Source organism: Sapajus apella, unplaced genomic scaffold (assembly GCF_009761245.1).
Source record: "Sapajus apella isolate SASKATOON/1434 unplaced genomic scaffold, GSC_monkey_1.0 scaffold41, whole genome shotgun sequence".
Taxonomy (NCBI): Eukaryota; Metazoa; Chordata; class Mammalia; order Primates; family Cebidae; genus Sapajus; species Sapajus apella.
The window spans coordinates 18527020-18552576 of NW_022436981.1; the positions used below are offsets into that span (position 1 = coordinate 18527020).

At 36.0% G+C, this 25557-nt stretch overlaps 1 protein-coding gene across 1 annotated transcript in view; it reads right to left on the reverse strand.

The window, feature by feature from the left end:
• Positions 1-25557, reverse strand: part of LOC116565901 (protein eyes shut homolog) — a 774713-nt gene that overhangs the window by 118477 nt on the left and 630679 nt on the right. The window contains exon 16 of the mRNA XM_032299846.1: positions 22896-23046. Coding sequence (XP_032155737.1) covers positions 22896-23046 — 151 coding nt within the window. The remainder of the gene's footprint in view (positions 1-22895; positions 23047-25557) is intronic.

Here is a 25557-nt window from a genome sequence, read left to right on the forward strand (position 1 = left end):
CTTATTTCTCCTTTGCTTACAAAGCTTAGTTTGATTGAATATGTAATTCTTGGCAGAAAATTATTTTCTTTAAGAATGCTGAATATATGCTCCCAATCTTTTCTAGTTTGCAGGGTTTCTGCTGACAAGTCTGCTGCTAACCTGATAGGGTTTCCTCTATGGGTAACCTGTCCCTTCTCTCTAGCTGCCTTTAACATTTTTTCTTTCATCTCACTATTGGAGAGTCTAATGACTATGTGTCTTGGGGATGGTCTTCTTGGGAGTGGTGTAGTATTTTGCAGGGGTCCTCTGCATTTTCTGAATTTGAATGTTGACCTCTCCAGTAGGGTTGGGGAAATTTTTATAGATGATATCCTAAATTGTGTTTTCCCCATTTCTTGGCTTTTAACCCTCTTTTTCGGGGACACCAATGAGTTACAGATTTGGTCTCTTTACAGAATCCCATATTTGTCAGAGGTTTTGTTCATTCTTTATTGTTTTTCTTTTATTTTTGTCTCCCTAATTTATTTTGGAGAGCCAGTATTTAAGCTCTGAGATTCTTTCCTCAGCTTGGTCAATTCTGCTGTTAATACTTGTGATTACATTATAAAGTTTTTCTAGTGTGTTTTTCTGCTCCATAACATCAGTTGGTGTTTTCTTATGGCAATTTTGTCTATCAATCAGCTCCTGTATTGTTTTACTGTAATCCTTAGATTTCTTGGATTACATTTTGACTACCTACTGTATGTTGATAATCTTCATTCCTATCCATATTCTTACTTATATTTCTGACATTTCAGCCATTTTAACTTGGTTGAGAACCACTGCTAGGGAGGTACTGTGGTTATTTGGAGGTAAGAAGACACACTGGCTTTTTGAGTTGCCAGAGTTCCTGTGCTGTTTTTTTTTTTTTTTTTTTTTTCCCTTGTGTGGGATGATATTCTTTCAGTCTTTGAAGTTGTTTTCCTTTGGGTAGATTTTATTGTTGTTGTTGATTTCTTCTTTGAGGGACTGCTTATGGTACAGGTGTGCTTGGTTGAGTGGCTTCACTTCTAGTCCACTCCTGCATCTCAGAGAGACCCTTCTGATTACTGTCTCCATACCCCTATTTCTTTTGTTCTGGCTGACAAGGCTTCCTCAGGCAGGGGCTGTAGTTGGCAGGCAAGCTGTATTCTTGTCAGGTTGGTTCTAATCTGCTGTCTGTGTGCTTCTTATGAAACAGAGGATTGTACCTGTCTGCAGTTTTAGATGGAATTGGGATCCCTGGGTGGGAAGCTCTACTGGGTATGGCCTGTCTAGCAAGGAGAGGTTGGTGTGGGTGGAGTTGCATGCCCTGACACTGGGGTGTTTTCAGGGCAACAGGAAGCTGTGCCCCTTGGCAAATTCAGGAAGAAGGAGAACAGCTGAGCCAGAAGCTCTAGCAGGTATGGCACACCCGCCTACCAGCAGCAGGGGTGGGGTGGAGCATCTGGGTTCCTCTGGGGACAAAAAAAGTTCCCACAGAAGCAGGACCACTGAGCCAGAAGCTCTAAAAGGCTTTTTCCACCTTCTAGATTATCAGTGATGGAGGTGGGTGGGTCCTGGTTATCAGTGATGGAGGTGGGTGGGTCATGCACCCTGCTATCCATATGTCTCCTGTGACAAAAGAAGCTGTGCTTTCTAGCTGAGTTCTCACAGAAGCAAGAACGCAGGGCCAGAAGCTCTAGGAGGCACTGCTTGTCTGGTTATTAGCAGCTGAGTTGCGTGGGGATGCCTGTGCTGCCAGGTGATTCTGGATGCACACTCCAACTGAGTTCACACAGAAGCAGGAGACTGGAACCTCTAGCAAGTATTGCCTACCTGGCTGCTAGGGGCAGGAATGGGTGTAGTGGCTGGCCTAGTTCAAGCTGAAGGGAGACCACTGGTCTGAAAGCCGGTGCCAAATCCCCTCTGGTAGGGTTCCTGAGGGTGGAGGAGGGCGGAGGTGTGAGGGATAGGGGATGAGTGGTGTGGTGGTAAGGCGGTGGGGATGGGGCAATCTTGCTAATCCCAGACACTACAACTATGGCCTCTATTGGGTCTATGGCACCAGTGCCGGTAGGCTTTAGGGCCCAAAGGTTGTAGAGGTCCCTTGGACTTGAGAATTGCCTCTGCATAACATCTAAGTGATTCTCTGCTTTAGTCTACAAGTGCGCTGGTTGTGGAGTGGGAGCAGGGGAGCTGGGGGATTCTCCCTATCCCAGTCTTGCACAGGTCCCTGAGGAGAGCATGAATCCCCATGGGTGTTCTAATTTATTCACCCTTTCCCATATTGGAGAGGTTTCCCTGGCTCCATGCTGAGACCAGACAGGTCAGTGCCCAGCTTTGCTCCTCTTGCTTCCTGTGTTCCCCTGTTCCCTGTCTGCTTTCTTTAAATTTTTATTTTTATTATACTTTAAGTTCTGGGGTACATGTGCAGAACGTGCAGGCCTGTTACATAGGTATACATGTGCCATGTCGGTTTGATGCACCTGTAAACCAGTCATCTACATTAGGTATTTCTCCGAATGCTATCCCGCCCCGAGACCACACCCCCAGACAGGCCCCTGTTTGTGATGTTTCCCTCAGTGTCCCTGTGTTCTCATTGTTCAACTCCTACTTATGAGTGAGAACATGCAGTGTTTGGTTTTCTTTTCTTGTCTTAGTTTGCTGAGAATGATGGTTTCCATGTCCCTGCAAAAGACATGAACCCGTCCTTTTTTAGGGCTGCATAGTATTCCATGGTGTATATGTGCCACATTTTCTTTATCCAGTCTATCATTGATGAGCATTTGGGTTGGTTCCAAGTCTTTGCTATTGTGAAGAGTGCAACAATAAACATATGTGTGGATGTGTCTTTATAGTAGAATGATTTATAATCCTTTAGGTATATACTCAGTAATGGGATTGCTGGGTCAAATGGTATTTCTAGTTCTAGATCCTTGAATCATCACACTGTCTCCCACAGTGTTTGAACTAATTTACACTCCCACCAACAGTGTAAAAGCATTCCCATTTCTCCATATCCTTTCTAGTATCTTTTGTTTCCTGACTTTTTAATGATTGCCATTCTAACTGGCATGAGATGGTACCTCACTGTGGTTTTGATTTCCATTTCTCAAATGAACAGTGATGATGATCTTTTTTCAAATATTTGTCGGCTGCATAAATGTCTTCTTTTGAAAAGTATCTCTTCATATCCTTTGCTCACTTTTTGATGGGGTTGTTTTTTTCTTGTAAATTTGTTTAAGTTATTTGTAAATTCTGGATATTAGCTCTTTGTCAGATGGATAGATTGCAAAAGTTTTCTCCCATTCTGTAGGTTGCATGTTCATTTTGATAATAGTTTATTTTGCTTTGCTGCTTTTTAATTAGATCCCCTTTGTCTATTTTCGTTTTTGTTGCCATTGTTCCTGGTGTTTTAGTCATGAAGTCTTTGCCCATGCCTATGTGCTGAATGGTATTGTCTAGGTTTTCTTCTAGAGTTTTTGTGGTTTAAGGTCATATATTTAAGTCTTTAATTTATCTTGAGTTAATTTTTATATAAGGTGTAAGGAAGGGATCCAGTTTCAGCTTTCTGGAAATGGCTAGCCAATTTTCCCAACATCATTTATTAAATAGGAAATCCTTTCCTCATTACTTGTTTTTGTAAGGTATCTCAAATATCAGATGGTTGTAGATGTGTGGTGTTATTTCTCAGGCCTCTGTTCTGTTCCATAGGTTTATGTATCTGTTTTGGTGCCAGTACCATGCCGTTTTGTTACTGTAGCCTTGTAGTTTGAAGTGAGGTAGCGTGATGCTCCAGCTTTGTTCTTTTTGCTTAGGATTGTCTTGGCTATGAGGTTTTTTTCTTGGTTCTGTACGAAATTTAAAGTAGTTTTTTTCCAATTCTGTGAAGAAATTCAATGTTAGCTTGATGGGGATAGCACTGAATCTACAAATTACTTTGGGCAGTATGGCCATTTTCATAATATTGATTCTTCCTATCCGTGAGCATGGAATGTTCTTCCATTTGTTTGTGTCCTCTCTTATTTCAGAGGTCCTTCACATCCCTTGTAAGTTGTATTCCTAGGCATTTTATTCTCTTTGTAGCAATTGTGAATGGGAGTTCACTAATGATTTAGCTCTGTTCATTGGTATATAGAAATGCTTGTGATTTTTGCATATCAATTTTGTATCCTGAGACTTTGTTGAATTTATCATCTTAAGGAGATTTTAGGCTGAGATGATGGGGTTTTCTAAATATACAATCATGTCATCTGCAAACAGAGACAATTAGACTTCCTCTTTTTCTAATTGAATACCCTTTATTTCTTCCTCTTGCCTGATTGCCCTGGTCAGAGCTTTTAATACTATAGGAGTGGTGAGAGAGGCATCCTTGTCTTGTGCTGGTTTTCAAAGGGAGTGCTTCCAGTCTTTGCCCATAAGTATGATATTGGCTGTGGGTCTACCATAAATAGCTCTTCTTATTTGAGGTACGTTCCATCATTACCTATTTTATTGAGAGCTTTTTTAGCATGAAGGGCTAAGTTTTGTATAATGCAATGAGAAGAGCTAACTATCCTAAATATCTATGCACCTAAAACAGGAGCACTCCAATTCATAAAGCAAGTTCTTGAAGACCTAAGAAGGAGAATTAGACTCCTATACTATATAGTGGGAGATTTAACACCTGACTGTCAATATTAGACATATCAATGAGATAGAAAATTAACAAGGATATCCAGGACTTGAACTCAGCTCTGGACTAAGCGGACCTAAAAGACATCTATAGAACTCTCCACCCCAAATCCACAGAATACACATTCTTCTCAACACCACATTGCACTTATTCTAAAGTCTATCATATAATTGGAAGTAAAACACTCCTCAGCAAATGCAAAAGAACAGAAATTATAACGGTCTCTGAGACCATAGTGCAATCAAATTAGGATTCAGGATTAAGAAACTCACTCAAAACTGCACAACTATATGGAAAATGCACAATGTGCCCCTGAATGACTACTTGACGAAATAAGGCAAGAATAAAGATGCACTTTGAAATCAATGGGAACAAAGACACAACATACCAGAATCTCTGGGACACATTCAAAGCAGTGTGTAGAGGGAAATTTATAGCACTAAATGTCCAAAAGAGAAAGCAGAAAAGATCTAAATCGACACCCTATCATCAAAATTGAAAGAACCAGAGAAGCAAGAGCAAACAAATTCAAAGCTAGCAGAAGACAAGAAATAACTAAGATCAGAGCAGAACTGAAGGAGATAAAGACACAGAAAACCCATTAAAAAAATCAATGAATCCATGAGCTTTTTTTTTTTTTAATATCAACAAAATAGATCACTAGCCAGACTAATCAACAAGAAAAGAGAGAAGCACCAAACTGATGCAATAAAAATGATAAAGGGGACATCAGCACAGATCCCACAAATATACAAACTATCATTAGAGAATAGTATAAACACCTCTATGCAAATAAACTAGAAAATCAATGATAAATTCCTAGATACAAACACCCTCCCAGGCCTAAACCAGGAAGAAGTCAAATCCCTGAATAGGCCAAAAACAAGTTCTGAAATTTAGGCAGTAATTAATAGCCTACCAACCAAAGAAAATTCAGGAGTAGATGGATTCACAGCCAAATTCTACCAGAGGTACAAAGAGGAGCTAGTACCATTCCCTCTAAAACTATTCTAAACAATAGAAAAAGAGAGACTCCTCCCTAACTCATTTTATGAGGCCAGAATCACCCTGATACCAAAACCTGGCAGAGACACAACAACAACAACAACAAATAGAAAAACTCAGGCCAATATCCCTGATCAACATCGATGTGAAAATCTTCAATAAAATACTGGGAGACCAAATCCAGCAGCACATCATAAAGCTTATCCACCACGAACATGTTAGCTTTATTGCTGTGATGCACGGCTGGTTCAACATATGCAAATCAATAAATGTAATCCATCACATAAACAGAACCGATGAGAAAACCACATGATTACCCCTTTGGCTTTAATTGATCCCAACCAGTTTCCCAGATGATCAGCCTACAGGGTCAGTGTTGACTGGCCCTTTTTTCCTCTTGTGAGAGTGGCACACAAAAGCTGCTACCAGTCTCCCATCTTAGCTTCTGCTTTTATGTTTGAAAGAAAGCTAATACCCTGAAGCTGCCAAAAGGTAAAGTAGTCTCAGCTACGCATACAGAAAGATAACATGGAGAGAATGAGAGAGACAGAGAGAAGGATAGAGAAAGAGAGAGAGATAGAGAGAGAGAGGGCAGGCTAGTCAGTCTTCTTTTCCAACTGTACTTGCTGAGACATGTAAATGAAGAGGTCATTTTGGGCATTTCATTCCTAAAAGATTCCAAGTGGAGCAAAAAAGAGTTCCCTTCACTGTCTCTTACCAAAATTTCAGAAATGTGAGGAAATTAATGATATGTATTATTTTTGAGTACTAAGTTTTGGTGATTAATTTATCAGGAAGCAATTACTAAATATCTTGATCAGAATTAACACTTAAAAATTGGTTACTTAATACTTCAGATGTCCTTATGAAAATATAAAATATATTTTGTTAATTAGTATGTGGATGAGTATTTTCCAATCCTGTGGTTGGACAGAAAGATTTCCTAATTAAGTATAAGAATAGGTATAGCAAGCAAAGAATTACCTTTGGTATGAAACTTCATTTTTCATTTTTTAATCCACTTTACAGAAGAAGCTGTCACTTGACTATATCACAGTGCTGACTGCTATTGCTGCATCAGAATGTCATAGTTACTCTTAAAATTAAATTGTCTCTGTTTGCAGACAACATGATTGTATATTTAGAAGAGCCCATCCTCTCAGCCCAAATTCTCCTTAAGCTGATAAGCAACTTTAGCAAAGTCTGAGTATACAAAAGCAATGTGCAGAAATCGCAAGCACTCTTATATACCAATAACAGACAGAAAGGCAAATCAAGAGTGAACTCCCATTCACAATTGCTACAAAGAGAATAAAATACCTAGGAATACAACTAACAAAGGATATAAAGGACTTTTTCAAGGAGAACTACAAACCACTGCTCAACGAAGTAAGAGAGGGCACAAACAGATGGAAAAACATTCCATGCTCATGGTAAGGAAGAATCAATATCGTGAAAATGGCCATACTGCCCTACGTAATTTAAAGATTCAGTGGTATCCCCATCAAGCTACCAATGACCTTCTTCACAGAACTAGAAAAAAACTCTTTAAATTTCATACGGAGCCAAAAGAGAGCCCGCATAGCCAAGTCAATCCTAAGCAAAAAGAACAAAGCTGGAGGCATCACGCTGCCTGACTTCAAACTATATTACAATGCTTCAGTAATCAAAACAGCATGGTACTGGTACCAAAACAGAGACACAGGCCAATGGAATAGAACAGAGGCCTTGGAAGCAACACCACACATCTATAAGCATCGATCTTTGACAAACCTGACAAAAACAAGCAATGGGGAAAGAATTCCCTGTTTCATAAATGGTGCTGGGAAAACTGGCTAGCCATGTGCAGAAAGCAAAAACTGGACCCCTTCCTGTCACCTTATACTAAAATTAACTCCAAATGGATTAAAGATTTAAACATAAGACCTAACACCATAAAAAACTAGAATAAAACCTCGGTAAAACCATTTAGGACAGAGGCGTAGACAAGGACTTCATGACTAAAACACAAAAAGCAATGGCAACAAAAGCCAAGACAGACAACTGGGATCGAATTAAACTTCAAAGCTTCTGTACGGCAAAAGAAACAATCATTAGAGTGAACCGGCAACCAACAGAATGGAAAAACAATATTGCAATCTACCCATCTGAAAAAGGGTTAATATCCAGAATCTACAAAGAACTAAAACAGATTTACAAGAAAAAAACGAGCAAACCTATTCAAAAGGGGGCAAAGGATATGAAAAGACACTTTTCAAAAGAAGACATATATGAGGCCAGGAAACATATGAAAAAAATGCTCATCATCTCTGGTCATTAGACAAATACAAATCAAAACCACATTGAGATACCATCTCACATCAGTTAGAATGGCAGTCTCATTAAAAAATCTGGAGACACCAGATGCTGGAGAAGATGTGGAGAAATAGGAACACTTCTACACTGTTGGTGGGAGTGTAAATTAGTTCAACCATTGTGGAAGACAGTGTGGCGATTCCTCAAGGATCTAGAAATAGAAATTCAATTTGACCCAGCAATCCCATTACTGGGTGTATACCCAAAGGATTATAAATCGTTCTATTATAAAGACACATGCACATGTATGTTCACTGCAGCACATGTAGAATAGCAAAGACCTGGAACTCACCCAAATGCCCATCAATGATAGACTAGACCAAGAAAATGTGGCACATATACACCATGGAATACTACATAGCCATAAAAAACAATGAGTTCGTGTTATTTATAGGGACTTGGATGAACCTGGAAACCATCATTCTCAGCAAACTGACACAAGAACAAAAAACCAAACACTGCATGTTCTCGCTCATAGGGGGGTGTTGAAAAACGAGAACTTGTGGACTCAGGGAGAGGAGCATCACACACTGGGGTCAGTTGCAGGGGTTAGGGGAGGGACAGTGGAGGGGTGGGGAGGGTGGGGAGAGAGAACACTGGGAGAAATGCTGGATATAGGTGAAGGGGGACTGGAGACAGCGATCCACCTGGTTATCTATGCACCTATGCAACAACCCTGCATGACCTGCACATGTACTCCAGAACCTGAAGTACAATAAAATAATTTAATTCTTCATTGAAAAGATGAGTTAAAGAGCTTAAGGACAGTGTGAGATTTTTCCAGGCTAAAAGAAAGGGTTGTAATGACTATTTTATGTCTCTTGGCTAATATATGTTTGCATGTTGGACAGAGTTTAATTTAGGCTTGCTTTCTTTGTAATATACTACATGCAGATGAGGGTATGGGGTAGGAGATATAATAGATACTGTCCACCTACCAGAGTCTTCAGGTGCTTACAGAAATTCTGAAGACAGCTGAAGAGAAAAATTGACTCAAGACAGTTTGTAACAAGTGGGAATTCTGGCTAATCATAGCAAGAATGAAAAGCAAAGGAGAGGTTTGATTATCACAGATTATTTTCTCCACTTTGTATTAATAGGTTTTTTAGAGAAGGACAAAGGAAAGGAGACAGGCAAAAGCAAAGATATATTTGAAAGTTTAAAAAATGATACATTCTGTTTAAGGCTCTATATACACAATCTCAAATAAGACAAATGATACCAAATCAGTGCAAGACTATCCTTTTGTCAACAATTGTATTTTCTCTCATTTTTACTAGTGAGCCTTATGAAAACTACATTCTATTCCACTGAATTAATACAATCTAAAAATAAAATTATATTCAATATCCTTCTACTCAATAAAAAATAGCAAGTCCTTCTAGAGGCAGATATAAACCATGAAGATTAAAAAGCAAAATAAGAAAGATCTATCATTTCAAAGGGTATGTACCACAGTGGAAGAAGACAGAAGACAAAGTGATGATTGCAGTAAAAAGAAGATGATATTTGCTAGAATAGACACAAATACAGGTTTCTGTGGAATCCTGTTTAGGGGAAGTTAACTCAGACTTCCCTGTCAGGGAAACCTTCTTTACGGAATTGGAGGACATGACAACAGGAGCTTCCTGGGAGCAATTAGAGGTTGTCTTGTAGGTAGAGACAAGAACTGACACCAAAGGATAGACAAAATGGGGTCTGGGGAAAACTACATGGAAATACAAACCTGAGGATAGATATAAAACCCAGGCAAATCAAGGACTGGGGAAAAGTTAGTGTTAGCAAACTGGAATAAAAGGAGGCTGAAGAATTTGAAATAAGTCAGTGATATATTTTAGAAACTTCTCTGTCTGTTCCATGTACACTGACAATTCCAACAATTTCTGGAAGGTATGTGATAAGCCTGAGCTATTCTGTTCTCTGAGAGGTGGTTTTAGAATTCTGCACTCTCTCTAGGGTAATCACATTCCCTCTCATTGCTTCCCCTACAGCTAACCCATCAGACATTATCTCTGGGCTAAAGTCATTGTCTCAGGGAAATCTCAACCTGATTTTCCCATAGACACTTTAGACTAACTGGTATAAAAATGGATTCGTCATTTGAGGCTTATGACAAGCCTCAAATATACATAATAAAATTAATTTTTTTAAAGGTGCATTTGTCATCTTTTGTCATCAACTTGCTTCCTTTCTTACATTTTCCATTTCAGGGTAGGTTTCTTCAGCTACTGAATCAGCCCAGAATAGAAACCTGGCTGTTATACTGGACTGCACCCACTACTTCACCTTAAAACACTGACCCTGAGAAGGCAGAGAAAGCCTTTGTGAATGTTTTCATTAATGCATAACATCCACGAAGATGGAGATGATTCACCAGTGAATCCCCAACCACAGAATAATGCCTGGCACATAGTGGATACTCTCTAGCTGGATGAATAGATAGATGGATGGAATGATGGATGGATAAATGGATGGATGGATAGATAGGTAGACAGACTTGTTGGATTAATGAATGATTTTCTCATTTGTTTTATTTTTATTTTATTATGTTTTAAGTTCTGGGGTACATGTGCAGATTCTGCAGGATTGTTATGTATGTATACATATGTCATGTATCTATCACCTTGTCATCTACGTTAGGTATTTCTCCTAATGTTATCCCTCTTCAGTCTCCCCACTCCCTGCTATCCCTCCCCTAGCTCCCTCACCCACCAGCAGGCCCTGGTGTGTGATGTTCCCCTCCCTGTGTCCATGTGTTCTCACTGTTCAATATCCACGTATGAATGAGAACATGTGGTATTTGGTTTTCTGTTCTTGTGTCAGTTTACTAAGAATAATGGTTTCCAGATTCATTCATGTCCCTGCAAAGGACATAAACTCATCCTCTTTTATGGCTGTATAGTATTCTTTGATGTATATGTGCCACATTTTCTTTACCCAGCCTATCATTGATGAGCATTTGGGTTGGTTCCAAGTCTTTGCTACTGTAAACAGTGCTGCAATAAACATACCTGTACATGTGTCTTTATAATAGAATGATTTATAATCCTTTGAGTATATACCTAGTAGTGGGATTGCTGGGTCAAATGGTATTCCATTTCTAGATCCTTGAGGAATTGCCACACCATCTTCCACTATGGTTGAACTAATTTTCACTCCCACCAACAGTGTAAAAGCGTTCCTGTTTCTCCACATCCTCTCCAGCATCTGTTGTCTCCAGATTTTTTAATGATCACCATTCTAACTGATGTGAGATGGTATCTCAATGTGGTTTTGATTTGCATTTCTCTAATGACCAGTGATGATGAGCTTTTTATTCATATGTTTGTTGGCTCTTATCTTATTGAAAAAAAAAAGTCATACTAATGAATTGAGATGTTTTCCAGAATATGAACTGATTCAAAAGGAGAGTCCATAGATAGCAAATTCATGAAACATATTAGGATTTTTCAATTTGTTATAATACTAAATGTTTTAAAAATTTTGTTTAAAACAGACATTGCATTAAAAGTCTCTCATTAAAGTAGACCAAAAAACAATGGTTTTGTAAAAGGTGTTTGACTTTGTTATTGGTAGTGAGTCAGTATAGCCTATGTTTCAAAAGTGTGGGATTAAATTTTGGCCCTAATATTCAATAACTGTGTTTCTAAAGCCAGCCATTCAGCCCCTGTGAACCTCAATTCCCTTATTTGTGAAATGGAGATACTAATATTACTTAGTGCAAAGAGTTACTTAAAACATTAATGAGACAGTAAATGTGAAGTACTTGTATGAGTATTTACCAAAGGAAATATATTTAATAACCACTAACTAATATTAAAAGGACAATAATTTTATAAAGAAAGGCATTTTATAAAGTTGCATTTTTGATTTTTTTAGAAAACAAATGATATTCTAAAATGATCTTACATAATTGAAACATCAGATCCCGTCTCTCCATTGTAGTCTAATAACCAAAGCAACTGAGATTTACAATAAAGTGGATGCTGGAGCTCTGCTGACTGGGGTCAGATACTCACTCCATCATTGACTAGTTGCATAAGTTTGAGCAAATTGCTTGTTCTTGCTATGCTTCAATTTCCTCAGCTGTAAAATATGTGTAAGTCCCTATCTACTCAATTGGTGTAAGAATTAAATCAGCTAGTATTTGTAATGAACTTAAAGCTGACCCTATACAAAAATAAATAAATAAATAAAAAGCTACATGCTCCAGAATGCTTGCTTACTAGTTGAATAAATGGGTGCATGAATGCCCCTTAGTGTTGTATACATGATACGTTTCCTCCCTTTAATAATAAAGGCTAAGGGTAAAGTGTCAAAGCCTAAGGAACAGTCAAAAGACAATGTTAATGACAGTGAAGAATAAGATTTCATGGAAGTATAGAAAATAATTTTTGTTTTCTTCCTCTAGAAAGGTAGACAAGTTACATTGTCTTAAATACCAGGAGGCTGGAATATTCATTAATATGTTTTTCTAAGTGATATGAAACATGGTGAGTATTTTAGAAAAGCAAAATGATAATTATTTTAAACTAAATATGTAAAAATTAATATTTAGCATATGAACTAGGAGCAAATGCTTTATAACATCAGCATCTATTTGTGTATCACAGTCAATCTCTAAACTTTCATTTCCAGAATTTGTCCTATATAATCCATAATACATGTGGATTACATGTATGTAATTACATGTTCTTGTACATGTATGTAATTACATATGGATTATATAGGACTAGAAATAACTTCAAAAATTATTTTTTATGTTTAATTAGCACAGAGTATAATGAAATATCAGTGCTGGAGAGAAACTTAATAGTAAAGGATAACAGTTATTAAATGTTCAATGTGCAATATCTTAATCATTCTTCCTACAACCTTAAGAAGGTAGAGTCTCTATTTTGTAGGTGAAGAAAAAGCCAAGCAAAGGTAAATGGCTTGCCCAAGGCACCATGGCAATGAATTGAGGGAGCTAGGATTCCAACTCCAGATCTACAATTCTTAATGCCGCATCTCTACTGGCCCTTTTGAACTAGCACTTGTAGTGATATTACTGAGTCCCTAAGAGAGCACTATTGCATGTCATGGAGAAAATGGAGCATATCTCAAAAAACTTAAGTTGGCAAAATCTTAGCACTAAGAGGATTGGTTTTTAATTAACAGAAAGCTAGTTTTGTCTTATCATGCCCTGTCACTAGATACTGTTTTGCTTCTGCCTTTGAAGAAGCCAGTGTAGTTACTGATAAAGGCAGTTTTAATAACGTCGGATTATGTAACCTCTTACAATTGACTTTATAAAGTACTTTATTTTCATCTTTATGGATTATGCTGCAAATTCTCTAAATTCATGCTTCACATGTTTTTTGAGTTTCCTGCCTCCTTAAATTTTACATTATGATTTTCTTATGTGAGATCATTCACCTGGGGATTCTTTTCTATAGCCTTTGGCTGAATTAGCCTTAAGTCTTTCAATTTCACTAGAAAACTCTCTCCCAAATTAATAGCCCCAAAGCACTTAAGCCAAAAATTGATTTTATTTTACTCACTGTTGAGTTACATAGGCTACATTGCAAAATTCAATAGAGTTTTAAAATTGTGACCTATATTACCAGAATTCCCTAACTAATATCAACCAGATTACTTCTTGCTTTACTTTTCGCTAACCACTTGCAACGGAATATCGAAGGACTTTGATTTTAATAAATCTGTTAACATAGAAAAAAGTGAATATATATCCATTTGTCTCTATTTTATCTTTAATTTATTTCAAAGTTTAAACTATAGACCTGAGATGTGTTATTGTATGGTTTTGTTGATTTGTTTTTGTTAGTTTTAAAATGAAAAGCCTTTGATGTCTTTTACAATTAAATGAAAATTTAGGCAGGAACAGAAGGAACACCAGATGGAAGTTTCTCAAGAAGTGTCCTCAGGGATATCATATGAAAGTGAGGTGATCCTAGGTGAGGGGAACACAATAGAATTTGTGACTGGGATAATATCTTAATACAAAGAATGTCTGTGCAATTTACATGCTGAGGAAATGGTGTGTTACATATATATGTATATATGCATACATATATATGCATAGAATCATCTTAAGCTGGAATAAACTTTAAAAAATGTAGTCCAACTTCATCATTTATGAAAGAGTAGCTTAGGGGAAAGAGATTTCAAGTAATGGTTAACAGCGTCACAAAACTTACTATTTTTTAGCAGACACCTGATTAAAAATCAGGTGTCCTTGTTTCAAGACTGTATTTTTTCTATCAACCAAAATTGTGTCTGGAAAAAGAATATAAATTTATTAAGATATAGACATTTCCCCCACGTAGTGGTATTTGCCGATTTGCAACTTTAAAATGTTTTTATTCCAGGCAGAGTTACAGAGCATTACATTATAGACATCATTCCATTTGAGGGTAAAGAGTTTGGCTTGCGTACCAAAAGGCTCTGCTGCATGCTTAATAACCATACGCTTGAAACAAGAATTTGTAAAAACAAATGAAAATATGTTAATTTGTGTTTGAGATTTCAATAATCACCTCATGTGTAATAGCTGTAGGAAACTCCCTGGCCCTCTATCTAGTTTCTTTTCATTTGCAGCCTCACTTTTCAAACTCAATATTTATACTGCCCAAAGCTGAGTGACATACTGACATTTTTCACAGAAAAATAACTTTCAGAAATTTTCAGTATTCCCTTACTAATAATTTTAGTAAAATATTACTACTTTATACACTTCATGTGAAATATAAAGTCAGAAACAATTTTTTTATATACATTGCCTCAGATAATTATAAAACCAAAACAAATCGACAAGCTAAATAGAAACAAGACTACACATTATAAAATCAAAGTTGGAATATCTAACTTAATGTAGTTATTGGTATGAATCTGGTAAAATTGAATTGCTACACACCAAATAATTTAGTACTGATTGTTATAACACAGGTACTTTAAAAAATATGGATTACAACACAGATGTTACATCTATAACCCCCACAGGTGTATATGCATACAAATATATAATGGATATGAGGATATGAGTATTTTAAACACTAATGATAAAATGAACATGCATGTACTCTACCTAGTTAGTATAAGATATTATGAGCAAGGGTGACACCTGCTTTGCATCTTGAGAACTACCCTTTTATCTCTTCTCCATTCTTAGTTAGTTGTCCCTATACTGATTTCTGAGTTTCCTAGTCCTTTATATCTTTATAATCTACCAAATATACATGTGTACATATGTATATTTATTTATACATGTGTATATATATTTACAGACACACATCTACACACACAAATATATCAGAGATTACATATTGTTTAGGTTTTCCTATTTGGGGCATTTATATAACGGGTTATCTGTTTATTATTTTCTTTTTTCTCTTCCACACTATTTTTTGAGATGTGTTCATGTTGATGTGTACAGCTGACAGTCACTGATTTTCACTAATGTATATATTTGTAGTACATACAATATACATAGTACTGTAAATGGACGTTATTGTTTTTACTTTTTATGTTACAAATTCTTTTGTTATGAACATTCCGGTACCATGTCTCCATATATACATCAAGGAATTTCACCTAAACAGGAAAATTTTCTTGTTTGAGACATGCACATCTTCGACTTTCTAAGTGATACCAGAATGATTTTTAATGCATATTTAGAAAAACTATATATGTGGTAAACATTTTCCCTGCAGTTGCAAGTTACAAATTTATCAGTTAACAGTAAGCAAATTCATCTAAAATACCCCCTTTTGTCAGAGGAAAGCATTAGTTCTTTAAAGAATATAGATGGTGTTCCTTTACTCATCATCATGGACTTAAATAGAGGTGGTCATATCTTTTATAAGTGTATCAATAATACCCATATCAAAGAATCCAATGGATGCCTTTCAGACCTTATCCTTTTTTTTTTGTTTTTTTTTTTAGTTTAAGTTTTAGCCCGATTCTTGCTGGACCTCACTGTAGCAAGATTAAACAGCCCCTCCTTCTCAAAATTTTCTGTTCTTCTTGCGTCAGTGATAATACATTTTATGAAGGGCTGTGCCTTGCCCCTCTGACTATTTTTCTGCCTGATATTGAATTATTTTCTTATTAAATGTCAGATTTACTCAAAATTTTGTTCTGGGTTTTTCTATCTTATTCTCTTCACTCTCTCCTGAGGTTGTTACATCATCTGGCCTCAAGTGTTTAAATACTACAGCCTGAGAACTTCCTGAATCATGAATACAAGTGTTAACCTGGTAACTTTCCCTGCAAGCCTCAGAAACACCTCAAACTTAAAAGTAGCCAAACTAATTATCTTGTCATTCTCCCCTAAATATTTTCTTCTCAAATCTTCCCCATCTTAGTGATGACTGTCACCTCCATTTAGTTACTTAATCTAGAAGTCTGAGGCTGATGCTTGACATCTCCTTCTCACATCTTCATAGGTGTATATGTGTAAAAATACAACCTATTTCTGCATTTTCTAATAAGATTAAATAATTAGGGTGATATAGATACAGTGGTGGATCTAAGCCAGAGAGTGCTTGAATAGCAGAAACTATGATTAAATGAATGGAGACCTTTTCAAAATAGAAGTACACACAAATGGAGAGATCAAACAGAGGTCCTAAGGATGTTGAAAACACACAGATTAAGAGAGGATCTTGAGTGGAGACAGATCCAGGGACAGGCCCTTCTAGACTACTGTCATTCAAGAGTTTTATAAGGACAGGAAGATATAGATGCAGAACTGAAAAAAAGATGCATTAGAGTAAAAAAAAAAAAAATGGAAGAGTCGTGGGTTGGAAAAAGTGGGTTGGTGGGAAAAGATGTTTCTTTCTGTTGGGTAGGAGCCAGTTTCTGCTGCTCCAGGAGGTGGGGTCCAATCCGTGGTGGATTATTGTCTCACTAAGGCAAGGCCTGGCTGGGCATGGTGGGTGGCTCATGCTTGTAATCCTGGAATTCTGGGAGGCTGGGGCAGATGGATTACTTGAGCTCAGGAGTTTGAGACAAGCCTGGGCAACATGGAGAAACCCATTTCTACATAAAATAAATATTAAATTAAAATGGCAGGGTATGGTGGTATGTGCCTGTAGTACCAGCTTCTTGGGGGGCTGAGATGGGAGGATTGCTTGAGCCCAGGAGGTTGAAGCTGCAGTGAGCCGAGACTGCACCACTGCACACCAGCCTGGGTGACAAAAGTCAGACCCTGTCTCAAAAAAAAAAAAAAAATTGAAAGTAATTTTTATATGTGCAAAGAATGGGAAATAATTCTTATTGGATGAGTCTGCATCTGATAATTTCTTGATTTGTGATTAAGTGCTGTGAAAAGACTAGACACCAGATGCCCAAGTCCAAATGGTGGATAAGCAGAATAAGCAGGTGAATGAATGAATGCATCAGTTACCACATAGCCTCTAGAAGGAGCAATGGATTTTAAAACATGGCAGTGAAACCTTGATGTCTTTATTACTTTATCAGAGATTTGGGTTTATATACATCAATAAGTGGAGTCCTATAAATGGCTATTTAAGAGACTTATATTTATTGTGTAGTGATTCTCTTTTTACACATTGTTGGACAGAAAATAAGGGTGGGTAATGATTAACTTTTTTCTCCGTAATTCACAAAACCCAAAAGTGTTGAATGTTGCTACCTTTCTTGATCTCTTCAATGGTGCGTTTCAATTTTTTCTAATTTTCTTGTATCCATTAGACAAGTGTCTTTGAAGAGCTCAAAAAGGTTGGCAAGCATCCTCTAACAGAATATCATAAACTCATCTAGTGAAGTGCCATTTGATACATATAATGTCTCTAACTTGATGATAAGCTGAGACAAGTAATATAAACTACCCAAATTTTCTACAGATTACTGAAGTGGTTTCTTTTTTCATTTGTTCTCCAGGAATCTCTCACAAATTCTTAAAGAGAATCCTGTTTTTATGATTAGACTATTAATTGAACAGTAATTTTTTTTGGCTAAAGGATTTTGATGGCTAATGATTGACAGGCATTTTTATAAAAGTAAATGTAGACAACTAATTACTGACTTTGTAAGTCAATGTCCTGAACATACATGAAGTGCATAATACTTATTTGCTTTACCAGTGTCCTTATTTCTAAATGGATTGACCACACTAGAAATTAAATTTTTTTTAATTATTTAACTTCTTTACTATGTTGAAATTATAAATTTGAAAATTGAGATGAATGTTTAGATTTTTGGAGTCTGTCACTAATTCTTCAGAAATTCCAGTCTAGTATAATAGTATGTGCCATTACACATCTGTTTTTAATCTTGGTGATTGATTTGCATCTGAAAAGGTAGCATCTTTCTAGAGCTTATTTTATAATACCAACTTCTGCATACATAAAAACACAAATCTACTAATGGATTAACAATATTTGTTTCTTTCCATAATTATTTTATTTCCTCTCTTACTTAGCAAGCAGAATAGCTGGTACCATCTGTATTTACTAGGAATTAAGGTTTGGTGTCCTTAACTAACTTGGACCCAAAAGCAAGAGTCCATGCACTGAAAAGTGTAAGCAATTAAAGCACTACCAAGGAAAGTGTTTTTCTACCACCAGAGAGAGGCCATTTACTCTCAGACCTTGAAAGTTATAATCATTTATGGTCATCAGGGGAAGCAGAGTTTTTCACACCCCAGGCACAAAACTGAAAGTGTCTAACTGTTTCATTCTCTTCTCACATACTGAGCTCTGGGTGATTTTGTTAAAGGAAGCATTAAACAACCTGTCAGCACTTACACATTGGATTAGGAACTCTTATCATGTGGAGGGGCTCTGGCTAGTTCAGAAAGACATTATTGGAAACTTAGTGGTGAGAAGATAAATGTAACTTAACATTTTTTGGCTCCAGGAATCAACTATAGCTCTTTTCCTTAGCGTTTTCTATTGCAAAACTGTTGTTTCTAATTTTCTGAGCACTAACAGCCCACTGTGCTTAAATAGCTCTTAATCAGAACACAATGATTAGATAGTTAGAGCCTGCATGAGACTTAGATATTAGGAGGAGTTGCATTGCCCAGAAACAGGTTCACAAGACTGAATTTCCTATCTTTATTTTTTCTGATTCATCATATGATTTCTTTTTAAGTATTATCATCCAGATATATTTATAGTTTGCATCATTCACCGGGTATATAGCAATATAAGTGTATGTCTCACACACATAATCTAGCACACACACATACACACATAGTTACTGTGATACTGTAACAGTATAAGAAAAGAATAAAAAAATCAATGAGGGGCTGACATGAAATCTTTCAACTACAGCATATTTAACAAGGAGGGAAAACCTGCTTAGCTGGCTGCCTTTTTAATTTCAAGGTAACTTTATTGGTCTGCATGCTGAACGTTTCTACAAATTTGATTACAACAAATGTCCAGCTGCCTTACAACACAGAATGAATATTACGTTTTTTAGTGAGATAATCCTTTAGTAAAGGCCAATCTTTCAGACAAGGTTTTAGGAGAAAAAGTCTTTAGAAATATAGTCAATTATTATCATCATCTCTCTGAAATTTCAAAACTCTGTCCTCCTCTACATAACAACCTCTCTGTCTTATTAAAAAGCTTCTAGAAAAAGTAACCTAAAACCACTCTGTTGCTTCTTCAGGTTATTGTATTCTTCCTCATAATATTACAATTTTATTTTTGTTAAAACTCTTCTCCCGAAACTGGGGGGTGACCTTTTGTAGCACTGGTTTTCAACAGATGCTTCTTTTGAAAACTTTTTCCATCTTTGGTTTTTGTAACAGCATCATTTTTTTTCCTTTGTCTACTGCCAAACTCCCTATTCCTTAACTACTTTGGTGTATACCTCTTCCTTAGCCTAGTTCTTGATTGCCGATTCCCAATTCTCAGCCCTCTTTTATCTTAATTTTCAAAATCAATTTAATCGGTTATTATGGCTTATACTATCTACTGTACAGACTCTCACAGTCATATGTTCACGATCTTTTGTGAACCGAAGGCCCATATTTCAAATGACTCTTGCGTCACAACATTCTGCTGATAGGAATGATGTTCAACAGGAACACACAATGGACTGGTGGATTAACGGTGATGACAAGACAGTTGTTAAATATTTGAAAATAATTTCTGCCCAAAAGCAACTGTATTAGTCTGTTCTCACATTGCTAATAAAGACATGCCCGAGACTGGGTAATTTACAAAGGAAAGAGGTTTAATTGACTCAGAGTTCCACATGGCTAGCAAGGCCTAATCATGGTGGAAGGCAAATGAGGAGGAAAGCCACATCCTACATGGCATCAGGCAAGAGATTGTGCAGGGGAATTCCCATTTATAAAACTATCAGATCTCCTGAGATGTCTTCACTACTAGGAGAACAGTATCTGGGAAACTACCCTCATGATTCCATTATCTCCACCTGGCCCCACCCTTAACACATGGAGATTATTACAACTCAAGGTGATATTTACAAAGGGAGACAGCCAAATCATATCAGCAACTCAAATGCAATGATAAAAGTTAAAAGTGCCATTTTTCCCTATAAATAATCCTATATTCATTCCCCATTTTAAGAATGGCTCTATAAATTCTATGTTTACATAAGCTAACCTGGTCATTAAAATTCCAAATTTTCTACTTTTTTTTTTTTTTTTTTACCAATTATTATTATTTTTTGAGATGGAGTCTTGCTTTCACCAGGCTGGAGTGCAGTGGCATCATCTTGGCTCACTGCAATCTCTGACTCCCCATTTCAAGCGACTCTCCTACCTCAGCCTCCTGAGTAGCTGGGACTACAGGTGCACACCACCACATCTGGCTAATTTTTGTATTTTAGTAGAAATGGGGTTTCACCATGGCCAGGATGGTCTCGATATCCTGACCTCATGATCTGCCCACCTCAGCCTCCCAAAGTGCTGGGATTACAGGTGTGAGCCACTGCAACTGGCCTTACCAATAATTATTTTTAAGTTCAATAGCATTCATAGTTATTCTCTCACCGTTATTGCTGCAATACCTTTTTTTTTGTTGTTAATTATTCTGAATAAACCTGACTTTGCCATTTCTTACCCTGTAGTGCTAAGTCCTCCAGTGTACACTTCAGTTGCTATCAGAGTGAACATAGCAAAATGATAGTTCCTACTCAAACTTCTTAAATGGCTCCCCCATTTAAGAAGTATATAACGTATAGTATATATGTATATGACTCCTGTATGTAAATACATGCTATTTTGCATTTTACATGGGATTCATTATTCTCTGGCTCCCACTCACCTATCCAAAATCAAGTCTTCTTCATGCTCACTTTATATAAAATTCCATGTCTCCATAATAATAAATCATGTCTACTCCAACCTCCCCCTCCCCAGGCCCTTCCATTACCTAAGCCTGTGTGTGTGTAATACTGCCTCTGTCTCCAATGACAGCCTACATATTATTTACCAGGTAGACACTTGATCTTTCTCCAAATTGCTGTCTAATTACAAACTCCTGTACTTCTTCAGGGAAGCCAAAAGATATCTTTTTCTATTTTCCTATATTGCTTCGTCATCTTGTTTATATTTATAATAAAGTAAATGCTCAGCCATATTTATACTCAAGAGTAGCTACGTCTTAAGAAGTTACGTTCAATTAATGTATATTCAATTAAATTGAGTTCTATATTAAAATTTATCTTTTATTTGGAAAAATAGGTATAAAATAGGACAAATGTAAATTATTAAAGGTTATATTTATGTTTCATCCATGCTTTGACTGAGACCTCCATTTAAAAGCTGTTCATTGAGCTCCAACTATGTGACAGGAACTGTCCTTGTCTTGGTGTATAAAAAAGTAAACAAAACATATTTTGTACTATTATGGAGCTTATAGATGGTTTCAGCTATGAAAAACTCAATGAAACAAATGAATTTTATAGAAAAAGTTACAAACAACTGTTTAATGATCAACAACTGTACTGCTAATGGAGTAAATCTGAATCTGAATCTCTGCATGCTTACAGATACAGAATTCTCTTATTTCATTAAAGGCATAGTTGTCACGTCAAATATGCTTATGAATTTTGTTTTTACGTATTGTTTTATCTTGTATACTATGGAGTCATGATATTTGTAGTAAGTAGATGTATGTGTATCAATTTACATTATTTGTGGGACTTTGAAACAATTGCATTTTATATTTCCAATAGTGTAAAAATAGTATGTTCAAATAGGTAAAACACAATGGTAAATAGAATAAAGGAAAAGATTAATAAATGTAATAAGCTACTGGTATACTTAACAAACAACCTTAAATTTTTAAAGCAATTCACTGCAGAAACATAAAATGGAGCCAAATAGCAGCATTTAAGTCAGCTTTCAAGCTATTTTCCTGAAATATAGCTTAATAATGAAAACAATAAGCTAATTATCTAAATGGAAATTTAGAGTGGGCTGGCATGTGTGCAAAAGACTGTAATAAACATTCTCACATTTTAGTAAGCTCATATGAAACAGAGACTTGGAATGGTCTTCCAATTTCATTTCTCAAACTATATTTGTGGTGTGTTATTAAGACAACCCATTCAAATATCCAGTGAAAATCACTCTCTTAGTGGTGTACAAAAGCTCACATGCTAAATATTATTAAGAAATGTAATACACATACTATGGCCATAAGATGGGAAAATGGACTAACGCTGGAGCTATTTTTTAACAAGAACAGTAAACTTATATTATACTTTGGTATGACAAATAAAGTATATATTAGACGTTAGTAGAATCACTCAAAACCTTTTTTGAAACAATGCAGATGGCTGCACTACCCAGAAAACTTTTCTAAAGTTTTTTTTCATTTTTCAATATGACATAATTAATATTTTAAAACATCTATAGAAATACCTGGATTTTCCCACGAAGATCTGGAAATCCACCAATAAAGACAGATCCTGATTTTGGCAGGGGTTTTCCAAGTACATGATTGATAGATTCGCTTGTTTGTGTATTTCTCCCTAGAATAGTCAGTTCAGCTTTACATGGATCCAACTCTTGCCTGTAACCATTTAAGAAAGAAATTTATGGTTTTAGTATGAGTTACATAAACATTTGTCTGACCAATTAATTAAGCTATTGTCAAAAGTAGAATTTAAGTAAATAGATTATCTTACAATAAAACAAAGTCAGAAGTAGATCGATCTGTTCTAAATTAGAAATCCTTAATGCTTTAAGCATATAAATACAAAGTTAGTCTGACAACACAACAAATTATAGCAATCAACTAATGAAATAAATAAATCCTGACATTAAACAGATCTTTCCAAATTGTAACTGAAACAATGACTGATTACAATATTCCATTTCAGCTTTTTACATTGTTAAATTTTCTGTGTGAGTGAAAATACTAAAAATAATCAAATTTAAATGTAGTCATACAGGTTACAATATATCCTTAGGTAGAAAACTGTAATTTTTTCCACCTAAAGATATATTGTACACTGTATCACTGTATGATATACTGCAGATAGTATTTAGTGGTAGAAATAGAAATTATATGAATAAGTGCAGAAAAATTAAAAAATGAACAAATCAGCCAGGCATGGTGGCTCACGCCTGTAATCCCAGCACTTTGGGGAGCTGAGGCAGGCAGATAACAAGGTCAAGAGATCGAGACCATCCAGGCCAACATGGCGAAACCCCGCCTCTACTGAACAATACAAAAAATTAGCTGGGTTGGTGGCACGCACTTGTACATCCAGCTACTCGGAAGGCTGAGGCGGAAGAATTGCTCGAACCAGGGAGGCAGAGGTTGCAGTGGGCCGACATGGCGCCACTGCAATCCAGCCTGGCTCCTGGTGACAGAGAGAGATTCTGTCTCAAAAAAAAAAAAAGAGAACAAATCAAATATAACTTAATGAAGAAGCTCCGAGTAATAACTTCCATACGCCCGTTCTTTTAAAAAGGTGAAAAAGACAAAATACTTCATCAATACTTTAACATGTAGATATGCATGTGCCATTTACTCTAGCCATACGTTTAACTAATCATTTAATCCAGAGACTGACAAACTACACCCTAGGGCAAATCTTGTCTTCCATCTCTTAGTAAATAAAATTTAGTTGGAACACAGTCACATGTTTCTTTACCTATAGTCTATGGGTTTTTTTAATAACAGAATTGAATAACTGAAACAAGACTTTAAGTCCCAAAAGGCCAAAAATGTTTACTATTTAACCCTTATAGAAAAAGGTGGTAAATCCACTATCTGTTCAATTTATCTACTTACCAAGCAAGTAATCTTTATGATAATCCTTTTCAAAATAATACTACACATACTATACTATAAAAGGCATCTACACGGCAACGTCATTCTGTATCAATGTCATTCTGTTCCAAGAATATGTGACATTCTGGTTTTCATATATTTATATTGAATTATGGCATACATAATAAGGAGGGTAAAGGATAAAGCTCTATGAAATATTATATTGTGAACATATTGGAGTACCCACTACCTAGTCCAAATGGCACAAAATTACTATGTAGACCATGCCTCTCCAATACACATGCATGCACACAACACATTCTCTCTCAACTCTTCTGTCTTCATTCAACATAATGTTTTATATATATATATATATATATTATGTATTTGAATTTATTAGCTTATTCATTTTCAATGTATCTAAACAGATATTTTATAATTTATTCTAATGTTGGTATACTGTGAATGTTTAAAATTTTTGAGCTATGAATAGTGTTGCTATAGACATGCTTGCATGTATTGTTTGGTGTGCACAAATAAATGTGCATTTCTATTGAACATTTACCAAAAAAAAAATTTAGAGTTCTATGTTTAGGATATATGCTCTACTGGTTATATATTTTGTAAGGATTTTATTTTTCCTTTTGATGTCTTACAGTTTTACTTTCTCTTGTTTTTTTTTTTTTCTTTTAATAATCAGAAGTTTTTTATCTTAATTTATGCCAACTGATCAATCTTTTACATAACAATTACTATTTTGTTGTTGTTCCTACCTAATCCATTTTTGAAAATGTATTTTACAATTGACATTTAGATCTACAACCCATCTGAGATTGGTTTTTATATAGCCCCAAGTATGTATCAGTTTTTATTTTTTCTTTATGGAAATCCAATTGACTCAGTAACATGAGTGGAAGAAAACTATCCATTCTCCACTGTTCTACAATATCGCTGTCATAAATCATGCCCATATATATGTAGGTCTATTTGTAGACTCACTCTCTTTTCTGTTCCACTGGTCAATTTTTCTGTCTCTGTACCAATATATCACTGTCTTAAGACTTACTCTAAAAATACAGTACTTAGTACCCAGTAGAGTAAGTCCTTCATTTATCCCCTTTACATTGTTTTGGCTGTAACGTGTGTGTGTGTGTGTGTGTGTGTGTGTGTGTGTGTGTGTGTGTGTGTTCCTGAGTTCTCTTTTATTGGTTCATATTTCTACCTTTGTGTCAATAATACACTGCCCGATACTGATACTGCCTAATGCTAATGTTTTGTAAGTCTAGATATTTTGTATAGTAA